The sequence below is a fragment of the Eschscholzia californica genome, unplaced genomic scaffold (genome assembly GCF_041429995.1).
Source record: "Eschscholzia californica isolate CP2 unplaced genomic scaffold, dmEscCali1.0.p SCAF_2, whole genome shotgun sequence".
Classification (NCBI taxonomy): Eukaryota; Viridiplantae; Streptophyta; class Magnoliopsida; order Ranunculales; family Papaveraceae; genus Eschscholzia; species Eschscholzia californica.
Window position 1 is genome coordinate 59,292,603 of NW_028238309.1, and position 26,312 is coordinate 59,318,914.

Genomic DNA, 26,312 nt, shown 5'->3' on the forward strand with positions numbered 1-26,312 from the left:
TTGTAATATATATAATCCAAATTGAGAAAGAAGAAAGGTAAAATAAGTTCTACAGAATCAAGCAATACACGGCATTGTGGGCCAACCCTGAAAGACCGCTAGGTAAACGATAGTTTTGAGTTGGAATTTTCGGGGAGTGGGAAATGGTCTGAAAATTCAAACTTTGAACTCATTCCTCCGGGCAACTAAACGAGGCGTAGAATTTTTGTCTGAAACTAGTCTATCACTAATTTGTTCAGAAAGATGGATCACAAGAATAAATTATCCTCACCATTCTGTAGTACCAATCCATCAAATGGGTTGAGTGGGGTCTTTGGATGTTATGGACGATAAAAGTAGAAATCAAGTCCACTTCTTTATATCACATTCGTGCTAGAATCAAGATGATTTGACAACCATAAAGAATGGAGTCTTCTCTGTGTGTACGGGCCAGACAAGGAACAACAGAGAGATCGACCTCTTCATGTGACAAGAATGTTTCCTTTCGAATATTCTTCTCCATTCAATTGATTGTACAGTTCAATGAGTATATTTTTCCAAGATACTAAGCTAGAAATAAAACATTAGTTTGAGGGGGGAGGGGTGATAAATGTACTAATAATGTTATGTTGGATACGTCAAAAAAATAGCTATTTTCAGTTTGGAGTTCCATTGGTTCTAGTAAATGTTGTAGTTCCGATGATCCATTATTGAGAGTTATAAACGGAACAAAAATTGCCTATACCTATCGTTTCTTTTTTTTCGATAGAATACAAGGGTCATTACAAGGCATTACTAATACTTCATGAGGAGATAATACAAAAATGCATCAAGATTCATGAATTAAACAAACACTGCAGTTCGATTTAACACATCTTGGATGTACTGAAGTTTGATTTTAGTGTTCATATAAAAAAATAGTATTAATAGGTTTTCTTAACAGTTAAGTTGATAGTCAAAATTGCTCGGTTTTTGCCGTCTTGCCCACACTTTGAATGTATTTATACATGGAAGCCATGGTGTTGTAAACTTGTAGAGGTTATAAGAGAAGCCTTGTGCAAGACATTGGTTCCTTACTACCCTCTTGATGAAAGATTGGAAGAACCAATTCAATGTGACCTTCAAATTGCTTGTATTGGTGAAATGGTTCTTCCAAGCACATGCTGATTGTACTCTCAAAGATGTTCATTATTATGATAATCTTCTTACCACCCCCACAATGATCCATTGGTGCCAATGCAGTTATGCAGGTACGTGAGAATAGTCCCACATTTTTTTTTTGTTGAAACGGAGAATAGCCTCACATGGTTAAGGAAAGATTCTTGACTAACTACTACATAATATGGTGTCATGTGCCCCAAATCTCTAAATTAGACCACTCACACACCCATACTCAGCAAGAGCTCCAAAAGCTTACTCCATAGGAACTGAGCCCTCTCCGGGTCTATTTTGAGTTCAATGCTTACAAATTAAATATTGTAATCGATCTAGGTCTAGACACGATATGCGTAACAATCACACATGCCCTACGTCACCCAGCAAAAAAGGCATGGTAGACTCAAAGAAGGCCATACATATAGTGGTGTGCAAGAATAGTCCTGCACAACAAAATGATAAACTCTTCATTAACTATAAGGCCTCTCCAGCTCCGCACACCGCCATAGGGCTGGCAATAAGTCTCATATATTTTCCCATATCATTTGTTAGGGGTGAGCGGCGGTCGGTTGCCGATCATTTAGAGTCCGGCCGAAGCCGAACCAATCAATAGCGGTTTGGCAAGATCACCGGCCGAAGCCGAGCCGATCAAACTGCCAGCCGACTTCGTTCGGCCCGGTTCGGTTTGGTTCGATTGACTTCGGTTGGTCGGTCCGGCCGAACACAATAAACCAAATAAAACGTGAGAAAAATGAAATTATTGAAAATGATAATGTTTATCAATGTAATTCCAATCAAAACGTAAAGAGATAACGTATTAGGCACAAAATAACTAAAATCTTTCAACAACCATATATCTAAGTTCAATTGTCTTGAACCGTCATAGACACATAAATAACTTAAAAAGATAAATTTCATGCACAAAGGTCAAACAAGTATATAAAACATGAATAGTGGTGTATTAGTTTGATGGGAGATTGGGAGCTTTGATGTTAAGACTTCACACCTTACAGGAGGCGACAAGAAGAATAGTTGAAAACTATATTAAATTAGGTTAGATTTTAACCTTTTCACTTAAGGACAAAACATATAGAAACTTGTAATTCAATAGAACTCTTTATTCTATTAAAGGTTTCAATCCGTCGAATATTCATTTGTTAATTTCCAATCCCTATTTACTATTTAGTTTCAACTTTTAAATACTTATTTTTAGTATTATTTTATAAAATATATATATATATATATATATATATATATATGTATAATAAATATATGTAGTTTGGTCGGTTCGGTTTTGGCGGTTTTCAAAATCCCAAGCCGAAGCCAAACCAAACTTTGATCGATTGATCGGTTTTTCAGCCGAGCCGAATACTATTTGGTTCGGCCTAAAAATCATTCGGTCTGGTTCGGCCGAGTTCGGTCTGGTCGGTTCGGCCGACCGTTGCTCACCCCTATCATTTGTGATGGCCGAGGAGCTACCCAGTTTCTAAATGCAATTGGAGAGTTCACTAGAGGTCTTGAAGCTCCTAGCACTTAACCTGTGTGGTCCAGAGAAACACTGCCTACCAATCAACCTCAACTTCGCAACCAAGAGTTGAAACTACCAACTGCCATGCCGAGCTACCAACTAGAACACGCCTCCATCGACATCATCCCTAGAAGCATGAATATTACTTAGCTGGTAAAACTTGCTCAACTTTCGAAGCCGTAGCTGCCGGTTTGTGAAGTCGTTGAACTAGGGAAATTAACTTAGATAAAGATGTTCATGTCAAGCTTGTTTTCTTTGCTAACACATGTAAAATCTTAAATCCGCCACTACCAGAAGGTTTCTGGCAACTGTTTCTTTCCAGTGAGGATTACTGCCTCCTGTCGGTGGCTCAGAGACCTCAGGTGCAGAGGTCATGAAACTTTATCCAAGATGCTAAATCAAGGATTCCTATTGAGCTCACTAAATGGATTGAAGGTGAGGAGTTGGATGATGGCAAGAACCCATTCACCTGTCCACTCGTGTATTCTACGTTGTTCATATTAGAATAGTGCCGTTAAGGTTTAACCAGGTTGATTACATATGGGGTCAAAATGTTAAATATTATACCTATCGGATTCCTTGGATCACCACCACACCAATACGGCACACGCCTGATGACATGGTGAGTTAAGGAGAGGCATTTGCCCGTCCTTAATTGATCAGAAAATGAACCTAACTTGATTATCAATCAGTATTCAAACTAAGAGTCAAAACTTTCAAATATGGGTGTTTTCAAAATGATTCTTAAATATCCATTTTATGTAACAAGATAATAGTTCGACAGAAACAAATGTCTCAAGCTATAATACAATTAGTAAATTAAAGTTCTACACGTTCTAAAAAATTTGCGATATTCTCAGTTTGTTTTCTTTCCATTTCAATATGGATAATATCATCATCATCTTAGTTACAACATGTTCCCTAAGGACTTACCTGTTGACTGTAATTCTGTCAAAGATCATTATGAGTAGTCCCATTAATATTTGGTGCGATGAAAGAGCAAGAATCGTGGGCAAGCGTCTGCAACAGAAACAAGTACATATATATAATGAAAACCAAAACGAAATTGGAGAACCAACGAAAACTGAAGGAGAAGATGAGGATGATTGATCTACTAACCTGTTCCTGTGATCGGAAATACATGAATGGTGTATAATGTAGGAAATTAGAAACCCTAGAAGTATAAATATCTGCGTATCTGCAAGTAAAAGAAAATTCAGTAACAGTACATCATTATGTTCAAATTTTCATTGGTATGAATGAGGCGATTAATTAGAGATCCCTCTGAGAATCAGTACGTACTTTTCGATCTGTCTTGTGAAATGGCTTTTGTCCCACAAACCGGCACGAGAGAGATAACCCCACCTAATTCATGGAATTCGAGACTTCAGCACTGACTCGATTCTTAATAAGGGATACCATTTTATATAATTAAACTGACGACTACTTCATACCTTTTGTTAAAGAGCTCTCCGTCGGCTTCTAACATGGGAGCAATTTTTTCATCTAGTCTTTGCATGACAATGAGTAGCTTTTGCATGCTATCTGTCAGTTCTTGGTCGTCCATATTAGTTGCAGCTAGAGTCTGAAAAACGCTAAAAGAGGATATAAATTTGCAACTATATAGACACACACAGTAAGCGGTATTTTCTTGCAGTTCAGTAATTTGGTCAAGAATCTATATATTTTCAGTAGAAAAAAAGAAAAGAGAACATGAACCCAGTATAAATCACCTGAGCTGGGCGACCTTTTGTTCGTCGTTGCAGAGCAAGTCGGAGTTGATTAAATAGGTCACCTAGTGCTTCCTTTTGATTGATAAGTTCTATCAGTGCCGCTCGATGACCTTGGCCATGGATCAACGCAGTATACTGCAGTAATATGGGTCAATAAAGCTAAATTTCTGATTGAAGATGAAGCCGTAATCACTTAAAATACTTAATTACAACAGAAATGAGTACAGATATTTGCACAATACTATTAGCCATGAACTTATATGGGGAACAGAAATATTATATGATGAGAATGAAAATAACCTCCTCCTCCAATTCTCGACAAATAAGTGCTGTCCTCCATCTTAGATGAACTTTCGATTGGCTGACATCTGTATAAATATGGTCACCGACATATAAGATTTCATCTCCATGAATATTTAGGGAACTCTCAACCATCTGGGCACTTCCTCCTGAATACAAGCCCCCTGCAGAAGGTAAAAGCATGATAAACTATGAGACTAGTAACAGCAAGACTAAATAGCTTCTGCTAAACCTGGGTTTTGATACCATTTGTTGGTGTGGTTTTGGGCTTCCCTTGTCACCCCCCCCCCCCCCCCCCCCTTTCCCAAAAAAGGATACTAGTTCAAGAGGCGAGACTTTCCATCAAGGAATGAAACTTCCCGAACACCGAAATTTCGCGAAACGTTTCCTAAAATGAGATTAGGTGCACGAAATAACACTTACAACTATTTCCTGCATAGTTTCCACCGACATGATCGAAATTTCCACCGAAGTTGTTGGAAATATCGAAATTTCCACCGACATGATGGAAATTTCGACCGACATAGTAGAAATCTAGCAAAAAAACGGGAGAAACTAATACTAGAAACATATCCATTTCTTCGTCTTTTTCATCTTCATTTCTCTAAGATCTCTCTTGATTTTTATGTTATGTTTTCCATGGTTTTTAAATCTATTTGAATGATTTACGCCTTGACTTAACTGCCTAAATTGATTTTTTTTTTTTGAAACTTAGAATGAATATATTAAAGGAGAAAAAGCTATATACAGAGAGAGGGGTGGCTTAAAGCGGATATCTCACGACATCCAAGCCTCCCAATGAACTACAACATCTAGATAAGATACAATCTTAAACTTATCAATTCTCCTAACCCATGAGAAAATAGTTCCCTTAACGTCTTCAATTCTGCCTAAATTGATTTTATCTTAGTAACACCTCTAATATAACTGCGTAATTGACGATACCTTCTCAAACTAACATAGTTTGTTAATTATTATCAGTAAGAATGCTATCTTTTGGGTGTTATAGCCAAAAAATTATTCAATTTACCCCCGGAAGTAACTGTGTAATTGCTAATACTCCCTCAAACTAATAGATAATGTTAAACATCATTTTTATGCATCATTACGGTTTAATAATCTTGTTATACATAATTGCATCATATTTCTATCATTTCTGTAGATTTGTAAGATTTTCACACTGACCGAAACATTTCTACGAAACGTTTCCACTTTTGGACCGACCGAAATTTCCACCGAAACCGAAATTTCATTCCTTGCTTTCCATCACATACAAAGTGACCCCCTCCCAACAACCAAAGCGGGATTAACTCCAACACGGGACAGAGAACACATGTACAGTGATTGAAGTAAGTCAAGTAACTGAAGCAAGAATATCCAGCATCTAGTGTAACAAAGTAGAAGAGAAATAACGGCATATTCAGAAGAAAGTAGTCAAGGTAGAATATATCATTGAAGGGGTCCAAGCTTTTCTATATAGCTGGTCGAGAGGGGATAAATGGCCTAAATACAATTTTTTTTTTTGAGATTTCATTGTTTGTTAGGAACCGCTGTTTGTAACATTGTAATTTTGTCTTAGCAGAGTAAACTAAGAGATGTAAATACCTTTTTCTTTTATATTAATTCAAAGTGTTAAAAAAAGTAACGAAGTAAACTACTAACTAATATAGCAGAGAGTCATGCCAAGTGGATTGATGAACTGCAACCAAGAAGCATCGGATAAATGTATTGGAACAGATTACCTGGTTGGGCCTTGAAGCAAGGACGCATTAAACCTTGACCAGTGACAACCTCGTACATAGGGTGTGACATTTGGAAGAACTCTGGCTTCCTTGCTGAAACTATAACCTAGACAAGGAAGAGAAAAACATAAATGCTGTAGCAACCTCTGCAACAAATATCTTCAATATATTTAAGTTTTAAATGAACAAATCTTATACATGTCTTCGGTTACAGAGCCCACAGAATAGATTCAGTAAAGAATGAGATTCTTGTTTCAGGAGGAATAATTTGACTAATCACATACTGTGGTCATGGGATGTTGACAATGTAAGTAATGAAACATTACTTTGTGATTCTCTTGCATAAGGTCATATCTACCCGTTATTGAACATACTGAAATAAACAAAACATGGATGGCTTTGCAAGTCAGCCCCAATGATTCTTACAATATTCTTAAGAATCAATGGGCATAATCCCGAGCATTATTAGTTCCAAATTGAGTGATTAGTGGCAGATTAGATAATGATTCAGACATAGCACGAAAGATCTAGTAAAAAGAAAAATTATGATAAAAGTTCTTACTCAGACACATATTACGTACCAAATTATTAAAAAAAAACATGACATACCATATCGAAAAGATCTCGCCAGCCCATATCATTGGGAAGAAATCTATTGAAAGAGTGCTGCATCATTTTGTCTGTATAATGGTAATCTGAGTTGGTAATAAGTAGCAACACCTTACCGGCCTGATGGAGGGTAACCGAATGAAAAAGGATAATGTATTTTCATTTCATTGACACCATAAGCAAGAACAATTAGATAAAGGTGTACCTCCTTTTGATCTAAAAGTGCCAATGGAAGTTCTGGATCGGGCTCTACAAAACACTCGGGCTTAGACATTATCTCACTCTGCACAGACGCCACAAATCACATCATGCCTGTTTTATTGCAACTTGAAAATCTAAATGCCAAGATATAAATACAAACGGATTAATACCTTAAGTTGACCTTCTACATGAGCTCTAAAAAGAGCTTTTCCAACAGCCTGAAAAAATATATGAAATTTCAGCCAAGACATCTTAGAATTCTTTCAAAATGCTAACATAAGGCTATCCCAAACACTACATGAGTTACACGCTACAGAACCATAACTAAGCTGATCAATACTTCATATATGAAATAAAATTACAAGCCATGCGACTAAGTGGGGATCAAACCACAAGCGTAAGAATAATGACGCGATAGTATTGCCTTGTAGATCTGTTTATAATCAAGTGGACCAAGATCTGATGGTATCTCTCCTCCGTCAAATCTGTCAACCATCTGCAAAACAATTTGGTGTAATACAAAAATTAAGACCTATTCTGAGAATCAACTATTTTCTTTTGCAGTTCCAGATTTGAGAATATATTATCTAGAAACATAAAAAGGATAAAAGTGAACCAACACGAGTATATGAAGAACTTTATCAGGTTGGTTTCTTTTTTGAAACTAGGTCATCAGGTTAGTTTAATCTCCATCATTATGTAATCACGTAATCCAATATACTGCTTCTGGACAAATCATTGAAGTTGCAAATGTAGAAAACATCAGTTCAGGACTCAATCGTTCTACAAATCACATTATATACAGATCTGTCCATAATCAAAAGCCTACTCAATAATATGTCATTTCACTGCAATCTTATCAGTATGATCCCCAATAAAAGTCCGTCCAAAATGCCTCTGCCATTTAGATTATTACATAAGATACAAGAACAGTGAATCTTTATGTCATGCTATTATGATAAAAACTGCAAACTTTGTAAGTGCACCATGTGAAACATCAAGATGCAGCTGCATATTAAAGAATAAGAGTTACCCACAATCTGGAAGTGAAAAAACATTAACAGTCTCATCAATGAGAGGATTAAAAAAGTAGTGTCCAAGAGATAACTCTTACGATCAAATAAAACCTTTCCTGTATTTTGGACTTGACCAGTAAACAAACCTGCATAAATGCTACTGCTTCTGAGACAGAGAATAGTGTATTCAGGAACTCCCATCGACTCTCATCCCTCAGATCTACCAGTTCCCTTCCATATATCTCACTGCCAAATGAAGTCTAGAAGCATTAGGTAAGAGCCTCAGCTTCTGCTAAACATTGTTACAGGAAGCTGAAGCCTGAAGTTACTAATTTTCTTAGACCATATCTAGAAACCAGGGAAAACAAACACATCTGGCACATGAAAGTATGGGAAATGAGCACTAGTGGTTAACTGGTTATACAGATAAAACAATGATCTAGGGTCCCCCATCTAGTATTAGGGTAATTATTTTAATCTTCTCACAGGCTCCTTATGTTTCTTGGTCATCTAGTAAAATGTATACTAGTACTATAAAGTGTGCAAGTTGCAAAAACTATCTTATCAACTTGTTCACTCTAAAAAAATCTCTCTCTATCCCAGATGGATCACAAATAAAATAGGGGTGTTGTGCATTGCAGTGCTTTTGCTAGTTTTTTCCTTATGCCGTACCAGACAAACATGTCAAATTCTTAATATACATCGGACAGTGAAAAGGTTTGAACCTCACCTTACAGCTTGTGTCGAGAGCATCTTAGTGCCATGCATAGCTCTCTTCACATAACCAAATCTATCAGCCTTAACCAAATTGCCTCTCTGTTTGTCCAAGACAAGGCCTCTGATAACCTATAGCAATAAAATGGAACTAAATGCCCAGAAAACACTCAAAGTTCTAGAAAAGTTACAAGCCTGATGACTAACACCCCATCAACATGGCAACTGATAAAGATTTACCAAGTCTGGGTCAAATTCCAGTCCATCAACTGGATAACCCATGCTCCTTAAATTGTCCAAACAATAGTCATAAGCCCGTCCTTCCCAAGCCTGCAGACATACAAATCTGTTACTGTAATTAATGGAGGATCATCTGGCTAAAGAGAAACTAGTACGATGTCCGTGTGGTATACTCAAAAAGATCGATCTGCGAAGTTGCTCAACTGAACCAAGTCAATAAATGTGAAAGGTTAGAATTCAGATAACACATGAAACTTTGGCTTGACTGTTTAAGCCTCAGAGAGGGTCGTCATCCGGAGCTTATGAAATCCAAGTAGCAAAATCTTACAAAAAGCAGACAGAAAATCTAACTGGATGCTCTCACGGACAGGCACATGTGAAATAATCACAAAATTATAAACTTATAATAGTTAAACTCCTACTTTTCATCATGTGTAAAGTTAGAGAAAAGATTTATGATAAAATATCGAGCAGTGAAGAACACAGTTCTGTTTCAGAACTAAAATCATAGCCTTCAGAAACACAAACGTGATCGTCATGCTTAGTTATAAGAGTGAGGGATCCAATAAGAATCAAGGGAATACGGATTACCATCACATTGTAATGAATCAAGGTATAGTCCATATCGTAACCGATAACGCTGATAGACCGAAGATTCAATGTTCGAGAACAAAATATGCCACGTGATGAATGTATTGACGAGATGGGATCCTGTACACACAAATATTATTTGTTCAAGACAAAGTAAATACCATATGATAAACGAGAAAAGGAAAAGTGGGCCCTTTTTGTGAACACTGTAACAGGCAATTCCTCTACTTCAACTACACATATTGATTATTCTTGTCATTTGTTAAACTCAACAAGCATGCAAGTTGTAACAACTAAACTTCAGAAAATACCACAAATCTTACGGAAAGTGTTAGATCGGAGATAATGCTCAAGAAAATAACTTCCATGGTACAGAACAGAGTAAAGGAATATTCGACATTCTTTTGACCAGTATCCAATGACAAACAAGATGTAAGACCAACACAAGGTCGTCTGAGGTATTAGTTGACTTTGGGAACACTTCATTTTTTTTCCTTGCTAGAATACTAATGTCAAACTGGTTATTGGTCAAATAGTCCAACTTCAAGCAAATGTGAGACATTTTGATTGGGACACAGAAAATTGAACTTCAAAATCAGCTAGTCTAGAATATTAGAAGATTTAGCAGTGGTTGAAAGTTTAAGAACAACGACCATGAAATACATGATCAGCTGTGGTTCTTTTACGGATTAATAATGGAATTAGATTCAATACCAGGATTCCCAAGTCATCAAGCAATTCTTCAGCTTCTTTAGCCTCCATCCTGGCTATTTCCTCAATTGGGCCCTTTAGCCTTGCCTCTCCATCATTAACTATAATCGAAGATTAAACACAAGATATATAAATTACAAGATCAGCCAATATGTCAAATATATATTTCAAGATTATGCATGCTTTCACAAAAAACTCACTGTTATAGGGGAGAAAAAAAATGCATGTTAAAGTTGTCGGTGAAAATCTTTCCATCCTCCTCACATTAACAAATATAATTATTTTTTTTTGAAAAAACAAATATAATTATAACTCATATATTGTTATACATCTATCTTATAGTTCGTCCATGAGATATTGTTAAGACGGGAATAGATGTGAAGTCTCCATAGATCATGTGTTCAACTATCCAACACCAAGTTATCATGGGGTGTTGGTGAAGTTGTTTCCTCTGGCTGTCATACCCAAAGACCATTGGTATTGAATTTCCATCTGAATTTTCATTTCTATACAGACTGCAGGGAAATATAAGAAACTACCAAGCTAACTGGAATGAACAAACCTTAACGACATATTAACAAATAAACTAGACGCTCATCATTTGTGTCAGTGATGTGCCATACGTTGCGCATCGAGGCGAGGTGGTCACCTGATGCCTCGTGTCATACGTATTTGAATCACAGAATTAAACATGTGCATTTGAAGTCACCTATTTTTGAGTTACTGGACACCATAAAAACATCAGTATTTTTTTTATTGAACACTTAAAGACTTATATTCTAGTAGTAAAGTAGAAAAACTCTGTTAGTCTTTTACATAATTAATGTCATTTTCCTTGCAAAAGAATATGTTATGCCTTTTATGCGTTGAGGCGTAAACCGCGCCTTGTGAGACCAAACCTCCTCGAGGCGCCGCCTCGCCTTGTGAGAGCAAACCAACTCGAGACATAAAAACATATTTTGAAACATTGGAAGCATTTCACTAATTGCTCTGAGATGTAATTAGTTAACAGTTTCTTCTACCATAACAAGTATATCATTGATAATATTACGTCTCGGATACTTAAACAAGCATTTAAAATAAATGTTAGTTACCTTCATTCGACTCACTAAAGTAACTAGCAAAGCTTGAACAAGTAGTTCTGTACTTCTTTTGTTATTTTCTTAGTTTCAAATCAATATTTCTCCACATTTACTATCATTTCTATACCCTATTTCCATCATTCATCAACATAAAACTTTATGTTTCTATGACAAACTACAAACTTCTTGTCAAAAAGATGGTAAACAGTTCATGGCTCAGGTTTTCCACTTCATGTCTTCTAAATGCAAGCAATTAGACATATTCAAGTACAGGGGAGCTCATTCTGTCATATGGTGGGGCCAAATAGGGTAAAATTGATATGGCCATAAAAGTCAACAAATGCAACTCCTTTGCATTGTTAGCATACCCTATGTCCTGCCATCCTTGTTTCAAGGAAGAAAAAAAGGAAGCTTGGTATTGATGGAAGGAGAAAATTTGGGCCAAGCATTAATTGTTCTCTTGACTCTTACGGGTGAATGAAGGCCTATAAATTGGCTTCTTCATTCACAATATATTCATCCAATCTCAAGTGAATTCTCCCTGGTATAAGTGAGAGAGCGAAAGAGAGTTTGAGATCAGAGAGTTGCATAAGTGTGTGAGGGTGAGAGTTGTAGTGAGAATTGTAACCGGGGAGTACACTAGACTTTGTGTACGGTAACTCGGGTAAGTTGTAACTTCATATTCATAGTGGATTGCTTGGTGCGGCTGAAAGAGGACGTAGGACTTGCTCCGAACCTCTATAAATCTTGTGTGTCATTATTCTTTATTTGCTTCGTGGTTATGGTTGATTTATTCACCATTTCATCCAAGATCCTGGTTTTCCGCACTAGAGAAAAACTCTAAGTAGACTGATCACCTATAAAGAGTGGTTATTTTTCTCAAAAACTGGTATCAGAGCTTCCGGGTTAGGAATTGCTGAATTTTTCTGTTGTCGGTGGACGGAGTTACTATTCACGTGAATAGTGTTTTTGACGTGAATAGTGTTTTCCGGCGTGAATAGTGTTTTCGCCGTGAATAGTGTTTATATCGGTGTTGGAACTATGGATGATAAATCAGATAACGTTGCAAGGGTTCGGGTTTTCAACGGTAAAAATTTCTCATATTGGAAATCACAGATGGAGGATTATTTATATGAGAGAGATCTTCATGCTCCATTACATGGAGTGGATAAGAAGGGTAAACTCGATGATGAAGAATGGGCTATTCTTGACCGCAAGTGTGTTGGCGTGATCCGTAGGTGTCTTACGGAGGAAGTTTACAACAATGTCGAAGAAATATCTACAACAAAGGACTTAATGGACACTTTGGAGAGACTCTATCAGAAGTCGTCAGCCTCAGGTAAAATTATGTTGTGTGAACAATTATTTAATTTAAAAATGAATGAAGGCGAGACAGTATCTGCTCACCTTGGAAAGTTTAAATCAATTATCTCTCAACTTTCTAAGGTTGACATTACATTTTCGGATGAGGTTAAAGCATTAAGGTTGTTATCATCATTACCGTCGAGTTGGGATACGGCTGTGACGTCTATAAGCAACTCGGCGGGTAGTGAAAAACTAATGCTGGAAAATGTAACGGCTATGATACTTGGGGAAGAAGAGAGGAGACTAGAACGAGGCTACACCGCTTCTAGCTCTTCTTCAGGATCCGTCTTAAGCATGCAATATGAAAGAGGCAGGAATTTTAATAAAAATTCAGATAAATCTAAAGGTAAATTTAGAGGTAAATCTAGGGGGAGATCAAAATCTAGACCTAGAGGTGTGTGTTGGACATGTAATAAAGAAGGGCACATGAAGAAAGACTGTCCAGAAAGAAAGGGTGCTAACAATACGGGAAACAGGGGTGATCAAAAGGTCCATGTAGTTGCAGCTGCAGAGGACGATGCAGTCTTCATTGTTAATGACAACAATGTGATCACCGAGAGTTTCCTACTACTCTCCGAGGACGGTATGAACGAGTCTTGGATAGTAGACTCAGGAGCTTCTTTCCATGCTACAGGAAATAAGGGGATCATGACCTCTTACAAGGAAGGGAACTTTGGCCAAGTCTTCCTTGGTGATGGTGAAGCATGTGATATCATCGGTGTAGGTGATGTGAACGTGAAAGTCAATGGTTCGACGTGGAAGCTGAAAGATGTGCGACATGTTCCAAATTTGACGAGGAACTTGGTTTCTGTGGGCCAAGTTTGTGACGACGACTGTGAGGTTCACTTTTCTAAGACAAATTGGAAAGTGACCAAAGGAGCTATGGTATTAGCTCGAGGACTTCGAAATGGTACTCTCTACCGAGCTTCAGAAAGACCTACTCTAGCAGTGGCTAGCAGTGTTGAAGATGTCAGACTATGGCACAAAAGGTTGGGACATATGAGTGAGAAGAACATGAAGATTCTGCATTCGGCGGGTCATTTGTCGGAGGTAAAATCTGTAGAAATGGGCTTTTGTGAAGAATGTGTTCTGGGAAAGCAAAAGCGGGTGAGTTTCAACAGAGGCGGCGGAAGCTTAAGAAAAGAAAAGTTGGACTTGGTTCATACAGATGTATGGGGACCAGCTGATGTCTCTTCTCATGGTGGTGCTCAATACTTTGTTACCTTCATCTATGACCACTCGAGAAAGGTATGGATTTATTTTCTGAAACATAAATCTGACGTGTTTGATGCATTTCAGAAATGGAAGGCATTGGTTGAAACAGAAACTGGTCTGAAGCTAAAATGTATAAGGTCAGATAATGGTGGTGAGTATGACAAGAAAGAATTCTTACAGCTCTGTGCTACTAATGGGATACGTATGGAGAGGACGCTCCCAGGGACACCACAGGAGAATGGAGTAGCTGAGCGTATGAATTGGACGCTAAATGCACGAGCAAGGTGCATGAGACTGCAATGCAGGTTGCCTGAAGCTTTTTGGGCACAAGCTTTAGAAACGGCTGCTTATTTAATCAATCGGACACCCAGCAGTCCATTAGATATGAGGATTCCAGAAGAGGTTTGGACCGGCAAGAAGGTAAACCTCTCTTATCTGAAAGTTTTCGGATGTGTTGCTTATGTTCATCTTAATCCTACAGAAAGGAAAAAGATAGGGCCACAGGCAAAGAAATGCATTTTCATTGGTTATGGAGGTGATGCATTTGGATATAAATTGTGGGACTATGAAAGTCACAAGGCAATCCGGAGCAGGGATGTAACCTTTAATGAAGATGTATTATACAAGGACAAGGATGCAACACAGGTCATAGGTGAAGGATCAATTACTCAAGTCGACAAAGAAAAATATGTTGACATGGGTGATACTACAGGGATGACAAGTAGAGTGGTGGAAGAAGCAGAGACTCCAGGTGAAGAGGAATCTCAGATGCAACAGGGAGACACTCCACAAGCAGTGGGAGTTTCTTCCCCAGCTCCACAGGACCAGTCAGGTGTTCAGACCGAGACATCTACGGTGTTCGTCCCAAGGAGATCATCACGTGTACCAAAGCCGAATCCAAAATATGCTAATGTGATGGATCATTTGTTACTGACAGATGATGGTGAGCCAGAACATTTTGATGAAGCACTGCAGGACGAGGACTCAAGCAAGTGGGAGTTTGCCATGAAAGACGAGATGGATTCACTTGTGCAGAACAACACATGGGTGTTGGCAAAATTACCAAGAGGTAAGAAGGCATTGGAGAACAAGTGGGTTTATCGGAGAAAGTCTGAAGCAAATGGTGACATTCGCTACAAAGCGAGATTAGTAGTGAAGGGGTTTCAGCAGAAACCAGGTATCGACTACAATGAAATATTCTCCCCAGTTGTGAAGATGACAACAATCAGAGTGGTACTCGGTCTAGTGGTTTCAGAAAATCTCTTCCTTGAACAGCTAGATGTAAAGACAGCATTTCTTCATGGAGACCTTGATGAAGAAATTTACATGAAGCAGCCAGCTGGATTCGTTATAGAAGGGAAGGAGGAGATGGTATGCAAGCTTCAAAAGAGCTTGTATGGTTTAAAACAGGCCCCGAGGCAATGGTACAAGAAGTTCGATAACTTCATGCTCAGGAACAACTACTCAAGATGTAACGCAGATCATTGTTGCTATGTTCGAAGGTTTGATTCTGGTTACATCATTTTGTTACTATATGTTGATGATATGTTAGTGGCTGGAACATCTCTACAGGAAATCAAGAACTTGAAGGGTCAGTTGGCAGGTAAATTTGCCATAAAAGATCTTGGTGAAGCTCGACAAATTCTTGGCATGAGAATCAGCAGGGACAAGTCTAAGGGTACACTTATGCTCAGTCAAGCTGAATATATTGAACGGGTTCTGAAAAGGTTCAATATGGAGGGTGCCAAACCAGTCGGTGTGCCACTTGGAAGTCATTTCAAGCTTTCCAAGTTGCAGAGTCCTGTGACAGATGTGGAAAAAGAATTTATGGCAGGTGTGCCATATGCATCAACCATTGGGAGTCTTATGTACGCTATGGTGTGCACAAGACCAGATATTGCCCGTGCAGTGGGAGTAGTGAGCAGGTATTCTAGCAATCCTGGTAAGCAACACTGGGAAGCGGTGAAATGGATTCTCAGGTACTTGAGAGGATCCACGGATGTACCTTTATGTTATGGACGGGGAAATTTTGTTTTAAATGGATATGTAGATGCAGACTTCGCAGGTGACCTTGATAAAAGGCGAAGTACGACTGGGTATGTTTATACCTTGGGATCGACTGCAGTGAGTTGGAACTCACGATTACAGAAGCTGGTAACATTGTCAACAACTGAAGCAGAGTATGTAGCAGTGACAGAAGCAAGCAAGGAGATGATATGGTTGAAAGGTTTATTAGCAGAGTTGGGGCACGAGAAGAAGAATAGTATTTTGTACAGTGATAGTCAAAGTGCTATTCATCTTGCCAAGAACTCAGCCTATCATGCAAGGACAAAGCATATAGATATTCGCTACCATTTCATTCGGTCGCTTCTGGAAGATGGTGAGCTACTACTGGAAAAGATTCTTGGTTCGAAGAATCCAGCAGACATGTTTACCAAAGGGGTCACAATTGAGAAGCTGAAGCTCTGCAAGGCTTCAGTAGGTCTCTCGGTCTGAGAGAGTCGGATAGCCGCATCATGAAGGTTACGTTAGCACCAATCCAAGTTGAAAGAGAAGTGGTAAATTCTACAATTCCAGGTCACAGGTTTATTTGACCCCAAGTGGGAGATTGTCATATGGTGGGGCCAAATAGGGTAAAATTGATATGGCCATAAAAGTCAACAAATGCAACTCCTTTGCATTGTTAGCATACCCTATGTCCTGCCATCCTTGTTTCAAGGAAGAAAAAAAGGAAGCTTGGTATTGATGGAAGGAGAAAATTTGGGCCAAGCATTAATTGTTCTCTTGACTCTTACGGGTGAATGAAGGCCTATAAATTGGCTTCTTCATTCACAATATATTCATCCAATCTCAAGTGAATTCTCCCTGGTATAAGTGAGAGAGCGAAAGAGAGTTTGAGATCAGAGAGTTGCATAAGTGTGTGAGGGTGAGAGTTGTAGTGAGAATTGTAACCGGGGAGTACACTAGACTTTGTGTACGGTAACTCGGGTAAGTTGTAACTTCATGTTCATAGTGGATTTGCTTGGTGCGGCTGAAAGAGGACGTAGGACTTGCTCCGAACCTCTATAAATCTTGTGTGTCATTATTCTTTATTTGCTTCGTGGTTATGTTTGATTTATTCACCATTTCATCCAAGATCCTGGTTTTCCGCACTAGAGAAAAACTCTAAGTAGACTGATCACCTATAAAGAGTGGTTATTTTTCTCAACACATTCTTCAATCCATATCAATAGAATACACAAAAATACTTAACAAAAATGGGGAAAGTATGAATTTTTTTCAGCTAGAGATAAAGAGAGAGATTACCAAAAGCCTCTAATTGCTCCTTCTTGACATTAAAATCCCCTTTTGTACTTTCCCCAAGATAATCAATACCAGATGTACCAGATGAAGTGAGAGAAAACACTTCATCCACAGAACAACTACAAGAACCCCTAGACTTCTTTGACGACCTCGAACTTGAGATTGAAAATCCAACTTGAAAAACAGATCGATTATGATTATTAGAGTACTTCAGATGATTAGCCAACAATATTGGGAAATTACTTCTCCCCAAAGAGAATCTACTACAAACCTCAACAAAATCCATCAATAATAAACTAAAAAGATTCAGAGATTCAAAGAAATTTCTGAAAAGTTTCAAATTCTTTCTGATAGTAGAGAGAGAAAGAGAGAGTAAAAATGTGATCTTTTTGGCGGAGATTGAGATTTTAGGTTTTAAATTATTCTGAACGGAAAGGGTTTCTCTGAAAAAAGAAAAAAGTTAGCGGCAAATAAATACATCAATAGGTGTAAAAGCAAATCTCTTCCGTTAATTCTTAGACCTTTAGATGATCGACGGTTAATATTTCTTGATGGAGAAGATCGATGTTTTATGAGGTTGTCGAAATATTAAAACTCTAAGACCGCTAATACAATATCTCTCTGCATCTTATTTGTGTTTGGCGCGGAAAAGATTGTCTCCTTGCCCACATATTCATTTTTCCACATTTCAATCGTGTAAGTAAAAGCTATATCCCTTCATCAAAAAAAAAAAGTAAAAGCTATATCAATTGTTTGGTTTTGTTTGAAGATTTAATTGTGATAAAATTGGGTCTTGAGTGTTCATTAGAACAAATATACTTTGTGTTTTAGTTTCCGATGATTCTTGTTTTAGTTCTAAAATAAAGTCAATCAGAAACGTAATTCTTGAAATTTGGTTTTGCTTTTATTGTTCTGCTACTATTGTAACTTCGGAAGAATCCAAAATTAAGACTAATTTTATTTGGGTCTGAGATTACAAACAATTTCTTTATGGCTAGAGATATTGTGATATTGTAACTTGAGGCAAATTGTACATTTTTAAGAGGTGAATGCTTTTTACAGTAAAAAATTTCACAAACTTCTTTTTGTGAGAAAACAAAAGCAAACTCTCCATGTGTGTCACTCTAAGAGGCCTTTGACCTACTGAAAATATTGTTTTCTCCATGTGTGTCACTCTAAGAGGCCTTTGACCTACGGAAAATATTGTTGTTCGAGAGGTTCTAAAAAAGTACTGTATCAGTATTTGGAAGAACCAAACAGTTGTTTGCTAAACCAATATATCTCAAAAGTAGATGCGTTGGGGAGATACATACCTTTGATTCGCCGAAAACAACAGTGGAGTAAGGCAAACAAACCAATTTGAAGTAGAATCTTCATAACCGAATTTGTATACTTTCTTTATTTCTCTTAGCACATAAACTCCTTTGAGCTTTGTGAAGAAACAACCTAGTGGTTTACAAGGGATAGTTTGCATGGAGGAAAACATGTCATTGATAAATAATAAGGCACACTATATGAAAGTTCTAGTTTGCTTGAATAATAACTAGAAAATATCTTAACCAGAAAATAGTATAATATCCCATTTGATTCGCTTTAACAAATATTTGATTTTAATGTTTAATCCCGTGTGGATTACACAATATACATGATCGGTCATTTCAAAAATAGTACTATTATAATTTATAAACTCATACTATGAATGAATGTAATAGCAGTTATTTTATTTTTTTGATGAACAAACAGTTATATGATAATTGTGTCTGAGTTTCTCTTGTCATTCGTCAATATCCATATACCAAATCTTTTAGTATGCAGTAGTTTACTCTCGCTTTGTTGTTAGTATTTGATAGTCTAAAAGTTCAAATATTTTTTGGAAAAAAAATATCTTTATTGTGTAAATACATTTTATACTTCTTAAAGAGTAAAGATGGATTTTCTAGTGAAATAAAATCTGGAGATATTGGTACAATATTATAAAATATAAATTGATTAGTTAACCCATTTGGGTCTTGGGATATGCAAAACTCCAACTAGTATTCAGAGAGCTTCAAAAATACTAGATATATACTTGATTAAATTGAGATAAATAAGGAGACCATAGTGTTAGGCTCCAATAGAAGCAACACGCCCTACGATCTAGTAGTTATAACTTACAAGAAAGCGTAACAAATCAGTAGTCACACAAGACGCGTCACAATACAATGGACTCGTAGTATCCGCTCACATCAAATTATAAATATATGGTTAATGATACAATCAACCTACCATTAGTTAGATACATCTAATTAAAGTCACTAAACAAACCTCCTGTCTAATTGTCACCATTGAATTCTGTTGACCACACCTATGCTCAGGACATCGGTAGTGACCCAATAAGGGTGAGTTAATCGGAAAATTCCATCCTCAATGCAAATTGTAGTTGGCAAAGACGTTAAAAATCATAGGTAACAAAATTACATAAAACGGGTTTGTTCATTGGTGACAGAGAGATATGTTGGCATCTCTCGAAGAGTAAAAAGAGACATATACTCTATCGTGCAAATCGAATAGAGCTCTATCTCTCTCTCTCTCTAATCAAACATTGAAATTCCTTTAGACAGAACCACTCAAACTTAAATCTCGATTTCTATCTGGAGTAATGATAGAGAACAAAGAAGATTCGATAGACTCTGAACTTAGATCATATGTAACTTGATGTGATTCACGCGTAAATGAATCAGAATCATCAAAATCACGGCAAAATCATGGCAAACCGCATTGATTTATGTCCCGAGTCTGTCTAGTTTTTTTGTTCCATATAGGGTCCGACACGCGAAATTGAAACGGGTCGGACATGAGAACAACCTAAAGCCCGCTTTAAAGAGCCCAATAAGTCAAAATGGACGATCTAGATTATAGAGTGAGGTAAACATGGAAGCTAATTTGGAGTAAAATAGAAACAAAGGGTTTCCGACAAATTTCAGCTCTCTTTCCCTTCTTTATCAAGAACAACACTCTTACAAAGAAGGGGAAGAAAGAGCTGACTCAAGAAGAAGAAGAAGAAGAGGATTACTCATCAAGAAATTCAAATTTTGTATCTGTTTTATTTAATTTCCTTTCCCAAGGTAAGCGATCTACTAGTTAAATTTTATTTCAATTCCTCTCTTAATCAAATTAGGCACAGATCAGGACCCTGTAAAACCCTAGATTAGTATCTGGGTTTGTTTATCTTTAATCGACCTTAATACCTAAATTCTGAATTGGGTTTAGATCGAATTCTATCTTAAGCCCGTGGGATCTAGGGTGAAGGGAAAAATACCCATTTAGATTAAACCCCTGTTTTCTGGAGAAAAAGGATGGATCTTGATTTAGTGAAAATTAGTTTGTGTTTTTGTTCAGATTTTAATTTGGGGAAGTTAAATGTCATAGCTTTTTTGTTTCATGATTAGTTTCTTACCTCTATTTTGGTGAAAATTAGTATAAAAGTCCTTCCTTTATAAGTTGGAGTTGGATTTTTTGTTCATCTTGGGGGGTTTTAGCTACTATAAACTTTCTGTCTGTTTTTGTTTAATTAGCAAAATTGAGTAGGTGCCCTTTTCCCATTGCTTGTTTGAGATTGGTGGTAGAGTGTTGAAATTGTTTATTTAGATTGGATATATTGAGTTTTGATCTTACACCTTATCCAAATTGAGTTTTGATTCAAATTTTTCGTTGTTATTTTAACAGGTTCTTGAGTTTTGAAGTAGTTTTGTTTCTCATATTGATGGCTACTCCACCACCTCCTCCTCCTGGGTATACGGTTACCCCTCCACCACCAAACACTCCAATGCCGAACCCCGAGAGAAGACCAAGTCCACTTGCTTTCTCCTCTCCTGTTCCACCGAGATTTTTACCACAGGACCAGCTTCCTTCAACCTCAACGGCATCCCCTGGTTCGTTATCACCAGCGACTGTAATGAATAATGGAAATTCAGCTCCTCAGTTTAGTACTCCTCCTGGTCCTCCTGTTTTTTCCTCTCCTCTTCGACCTGCAGCTGTGCCTTTCCGGACTTCTCCTGCTTCTCCTCAGCCAATTGCTTCTTCCTTGGGTACATCTTTGCCCACTTCTTCTTCTCCTCATTATTCAAACGGGTCACATGAGCTGCAGCGACAAGCCTCTGATGACATCGAGGAGTCTATGCATGTCGGGGAATCACCATATGTGCTATTTTCTGCTCACAAGGTATCCAATCATCTTACCCTTTTTGTGGTTTTCTTTTCTCAACTTTGTATTGTTCAATGCTGCCACGCACATTTAGGCATTTTTCAGTTCACATGCTTATTTTCGTATATTCATGTTGCTTGTTTCAAGAATATTGCAGTTTATTCAATTGTTCCACCGACTTGCAATATCTTACTTCAGTCTTTTTTCTGTTTCAGGTATTGAAACAGAAAAAACAAGCAAATGTCCCAAGTTTGGGATTTGGGGCGTTAGTTTCTCCGGGGAGGGATGTTTCTCCAGGCCCTCAAATAGTACAGCGTGAGCCACACCGGTGCCAGAACTGCGGATCTTATGCAAATATGTATTGCAAGATTTTGATCGGCTCGGGGCAATGGCAATGTGTGATTTGCAAGAACCTGAATGGAAGTGACGGTGAATACATAGCTCCAAGCAAGGAAGAACTTCGCAACTGGCCAGAATTGTCATCCCCACTTTTTGATTATGTCCAAACTGGGAATAGAAGACCTGGGTATATTCCAGTCTCAGACTCCAGAATGTCTGCACCCATTTTTATTCTCATAGATGAATGTTTAGACGAAGAACACCTTCAGCATTTGCAGAGCTCTCTGCATGCTTTTGTTGATTCCCTCCCTCAAACTACGCGAATTGGGATTATCTCATATGGGAGAACAGTGTCAGTTTATGATTTTTCTGAGGGATCTGTGGCATCTGCCGATGTAATTCCAGGTGACAAATCACCTACTCAGGAATCATTGAAAGCTCTGATTTATGGCACGGGCATATACTTGTCATCTATTCATGCTTCACTGCCTGTTGCGCACTCCATATTCTCATCCATGAGGCCATACAAATTGAAATTACCTGAAGCTTCGAGAGATCGCTGCCTGGGCACTGCTGTTGAAGTCGCTCTAGCTTTAATTCAAGGCCCGTCAGCAGAAATGACTCGGGGAGTAGTTAAAAGATCGGGAGGTAATTGCAGAATCATCATATGTGCAGGTGGACCCAACACTTATGGGCCTGGCTCAGTCCCTCATTCTTTCAGCCACCCAAACTATCCTTATATGGAGAAAACAGCAATGAAGTGGATGGCGGATCTTGGTCACCAGGCCCATCAGCATGATACTGTAGTTGATATTCTATGTGCAGGACAATGTCCTACAAGGGTTCCTGTTTTACAGCCGCTTGCAAAAGCCTCTGGAGGTGTTATGGTTCTTAATGATGATTTTGGTGAGGCCTTTGGTGTTAATTTGCAAAGAGCATCTATGCGAGCAGCAGGGTCCCGTGGGTTGTTGGAGATACGTTGTTCTAATGATATCGCCATAACACAAATTATTGGCCCTGGTGAAGAGGCTCATCTAGATACCCATGAAACCTTCAAAAATGATACTTCAATCTGTATCCAAATGCTAAGTGTTGAAGAAACACAGAGCTTCTCACTTTCCATGGAAACCAACGGAGACATCAAGAGCGATTATGTCTTCTTCCAGTTTATAGTCAGATATTCAAACATCTATCAAGCTGACATTTCAAGAGTGATTACTGTTAGATTGCCAACTGTTGATAGTATCTCAGCTTACCTTGAGAGTGTTCAAGAGGAAGTGGCTGCAGTTCTGATTGCCAAGAAGACATTGTTACAAGCTAAAACATCCTCTGATGCGGTTGATATGAGAGGTTTGTTAGATGAAAGAGTCAAAGATATGGCTCTGAAATTTGGATCAGTGGCACCCAAATCCAAGCTCTATCGGTTTCCCAAGGAACTTTCTTCACTGCCAGAAAGCTTATTCCATCTTAGACGAGGTCCACTTCTGGGAAGTATTGTTGGTCATGAAGATGAGAGGTCTGTTTTGCGGAATTTGTTTTTGAATGCATCTTTTGATTTGTCTCTCCGTATGGTAGCACCTCGTTGTCTTATGCATCGGGATGAGGGCACTTTTGAGGAATTACCTGCATATGACCTTGCTATGCAGTCTGATGCAGCAGTTGTTCTTGATCATGGCACTGATATCTTCATATGGTTGGTATGTATCCAGAATTTAATATGTTCCTTTTTACAGTTGACCAGTTATTTAGCAAATATGTTTGACTATCAATCTGCTTTCCTAATGGACTTCGGTTTCATGGCCAGTTTCTTTCAAAACGTGCATTAGTGACATTGGCATCACTATCTTTACCCGATAATGTTGAGGGCCTGAAACCGTTCTGTTGCTTGACGAATATTGGGTTTGGTTCCTTTTACGTACTAGACTGCTGTTTAAGTAGACCAAGTGGAGACATATTCCTTATACATTTGGACTTGCTTAAATAAGTAATGCATGGAAGTAGAGTTCATGCTTCGTAATTTTGGGTTGTGAATTTTTAGAAGTTGAAGCCAGAATAGTCTTCAACCAAGCTAGTGGCCAAATATCCAAAGAGTGAGCCTGAAATAATTTGATGTCCAGAGAATTCCTGAAGAAGAGAAACAAAAGAGAATTTATCTTCATATGATCAAACCCGAGCTGAAACTCATAAGATTTTTGAACGACGTAGAAACATGCCCAGTTGGTAAACTTGTGCACATCGTGCTGCAGAATTAATTTATTGAAAGGCATATCCTCAAGGCTATTAAAAATCACCTAGGTGTTTCTTGACAATCATAGTGAACTTTGAATCTCGTTTGGAAAGAAAACTAGGAAAGAAGAAAAATAAACACGCATGTTACATGTTTTGTGGGCTTTTATATTATGTCCATGCGATGCTCTGTCCTTCAATTCTTTTAACGAAGTTTCTTACATCGCTTACCTGTTGGTGGTATTCAGGGTGCTGAACTTGCAGCTCAGGAAGGTAGAAGTGCAGCAGCTTTAGCAGCTTGCAGAACCTTAGCAGAAGAGCTCTCTGAGTTTAGGTTTCCTGCTCCTCGGATCCTCGCATTCAAAGTTCGTCATCTTCCTCTACATTTTCTTCAACAATTTGAATCAATCTTTGTTAATCCTACCCTTTTGTTATTTCTCATCGAAGGGAACATTATCATTTTTTTCTTGCTTTTCCTTAAAAGACCAGATATCCTTACACTTCCCTTGTACGTTTGGATGTGTTACAGGAAGGTAGTTCTCAGGCTCGATATTTTGTTTCTCGTCTAATACCAGCACACAAGGATCCTCCTTATGAGCAGGTATTATGTTACACCACTTCCCTTTTTACTCCAACCCAGAAGATTCATGAGATCAAATTACGTCCAGAACTATATGATATCGATTCTGTGATTTGGTTGATGTGGTAATGGCTGAACTGTTATTTTATTGGGAGATTGTGATATACATGAACTTCATGTTTGCAGGAGGCAAGATTCCCACAGCTTAGAGCTTTGACAGCGGACCAGAGGGCAAAACTAAAAAGCAGTTTCCTTCACTTCGATGACCCAAGCTTCTGCGAGTGGATGCGTAGCTTGAAACTGGTTCCTCCTGAACCAAGCTAAAAATGAATCGGAAAAAAGGGTATTCTTGCGGCTATATTATTGGAAGTAGAGATAGAGAGAGAGATGGAATTTGGAGTTGCATCATAGAGAATGCTTTTCGGGAAATCCTTTCCGGGTTCTAATGTATCTTGTTCTGGAATGGAAACTGAAACTGCTAACCTCTCAGCAGCAAGGCAGTGAAAGACTTTTTTTTTTTTTCATGTTAAAAGATTATATTATACTGGATTTCACCATTGTTGGTGTTTTTTTTTTTTTATTTTGAAATATACTATTAAAGAAGATCAATAAGATGTTATCCCTTTATCATCCAATTTTACATCCTTTGTAACTAACTATAACCAGGAGCAATGGTGACTTGGTAGGTTTTGTGTGTGAACCCTAAATCTTAATCTGTAAAACCACGAGACTCATATTGATCTTTGGCGAAGAGCATGGTCTTCAAATTGTTACCAATTATTAGATAAGCAGTGACAACAACCCTCTTCAAATTGTTACCAATTATTAGATAAGCAGTGACAACAACCCTCTGTTGGGTGGCAAGGGGTATAGTCTTCCATCTTAGAAGTAAGGGGTATAGTCTTCCACCTTAGAAGTCAAGTGTTCGAGGCACGCTGAACAATTAAAAAGAACAAGTATTAGATAAGTACACATTAAATTCGACCCATTATTGCTTCAACTATACTCGGACATCACATGACTACAGTGGCTTTAGGTGCAAGAATTAGATACCCACAACCTTATAGTATATATATTGAATAGGGGTTGTCTACATTCTTTTTATTAGAATATATATTCAACAAAAAGAAAATATATATATCTATATATATATATATATATATATATATATATATATATATATATATATATATATATATTATATTAGAGGCACATAGCACAAAGTGGTCCACAGCTTAGTGCTCCTAAATCTTGAGTTGTTTTTATTGCTCCATTTCCTTGGACCCAATGAGAGATCAAGTATTGGGTAACAAAACTTGTATATATGTGTATATGTGCTTTGGTTCAATTTGAAGATTTGTTTTAAATTTTTTATTAACAACTCTGAAGATATATAAACACATTTAGGATCCCATCAACCTTGATTAATTAAAGAATATAATATGCATTTTTCAATAGATTATCATAATTAATCAACTTTTGTTCAAATACTGTGCATGG

At 37.8% G+C, this 26,312-nt stretch overlaps 2 protein-coding genes and 1 pseudogene across 2 annotated transcripts; 2 read left to right on the forward strand and 1 right to left on the reverse strand.

The window, feature by feature from the left end:
- Positions 1-243: 243 nt before the first annotated feature.
- Positions 244-3,293, forward strand: LOC147559694 (3'-N-debenzoyl-2'-deoxytaxol N-benzoyltransferase-like; annotated as a pseudogene).
- An 83-nt stretch (positions 3,294-3,376) lies between these two features.
- Positions 3,377-18,364, reverse strand: LOC147559695 (HAD-superfamily hydrolase, subfamily IG, 5'-nucleotidase). Its single transcript, XM_086661596.1, has 17 exons — positions 17,488-18,364; positions 10,523-10,620; positions 9,809-9,928; positions 9,218-9,307; positions 8,994-9,109; positions 8,410-8,509; positions 7,672-7,743; positions 7,418-7,465; positions 7,252-7,329; positions 7,047-7,166; positions 6,438-6,543; positions 4,696-4,859; positions 4,396-4,530; positions 4,117-4,247; positions 3,965-4,027; positions 3,782-3,860; positions 3,377-3,682 (listed from the first exon to the last, which is right to left on the reverse strand). Exons 1-17 carry the CDS (start codon positions 17,768-17,770, stop codon positions 3,614-3,616), a joined length of 1,872 nt encoding a protein of 623 aa, XP_086517722.1. The 5' UTR covers positions 17,771-18,364; the 3' UTR covers positions 3,377-3,613.
- A 1,604-nt stretch (positions 18,365-19,968) lies between these two features.
- LOC147559696 (Sec23/Sec24 protein transport family protein) lies at positions 19,969-25,447 on the forward strand. The gene is made up of 6 exons (XM_086661597.1): positions 19,969-20,588; positions 21,190-21,685; positions 21,883-23,703; positions 24,481-24,597; positions 24,762-24,833; positions 24,999-25,447. The coding sequence occupies exons 2-6, from the start codon at positions 21,227-21,229 to the stop codon at positions 25,134-25,136; spliced, it is 2,607 nt and encodes an 868-aa protein (XP_086517723.1). The 5' UTR covers positions 19,969-20,588; positions 21,190-21,226; the 3' UTR covers positions 25,137-25,447.
- The last annotated feature ends 865 nt before the right edge of the window (positions 25,448-26,312 follow it).

Coding starts and splice junctions, on each gene's coding strand:
- LOC147559695 (XM_086661596.1), bottom strand. CDS start 17,770: ATGGATTTTGTTGAGGTTTGTAGTAGATTCTCTTTGGGGAGAAGTAAT. Junction 9,308..9,808: donor TGATTCATTACAATGTGATG/GTAATCCGTATT, acceptor GTATGTCTGCAG/GCTTGGGAAGGACGGGCTTA. Junction 7,167..7,251: donor CACTTTTAGATCAAAAGGAG/GTACACCTTTAT, acceptor ACCCTCCATCAG/GCCGGTAAGGTGTTGCTACT.
- LOC147559696 (XM_086661597.1), top strand. CDS start 21,227: ATGGCTACTCCACCACCTCCTCCTCCTGGGTATACGGTTACCCCTCCA. Junction 23,704..24,480: donor CTGATATCTTCATATGGTTG/GTATGTATCCAG, acceptor GGTGGTATTCAG/GGTGCTGAACTTGCAGCTCA. Junction 24,598..24,761: donor CTCGGATCCTCGCATTCAAA/GTTCGTCATCTT, acceptor GATGTGTTACAG/GAAGGTAGTTCTCAGGCTCG.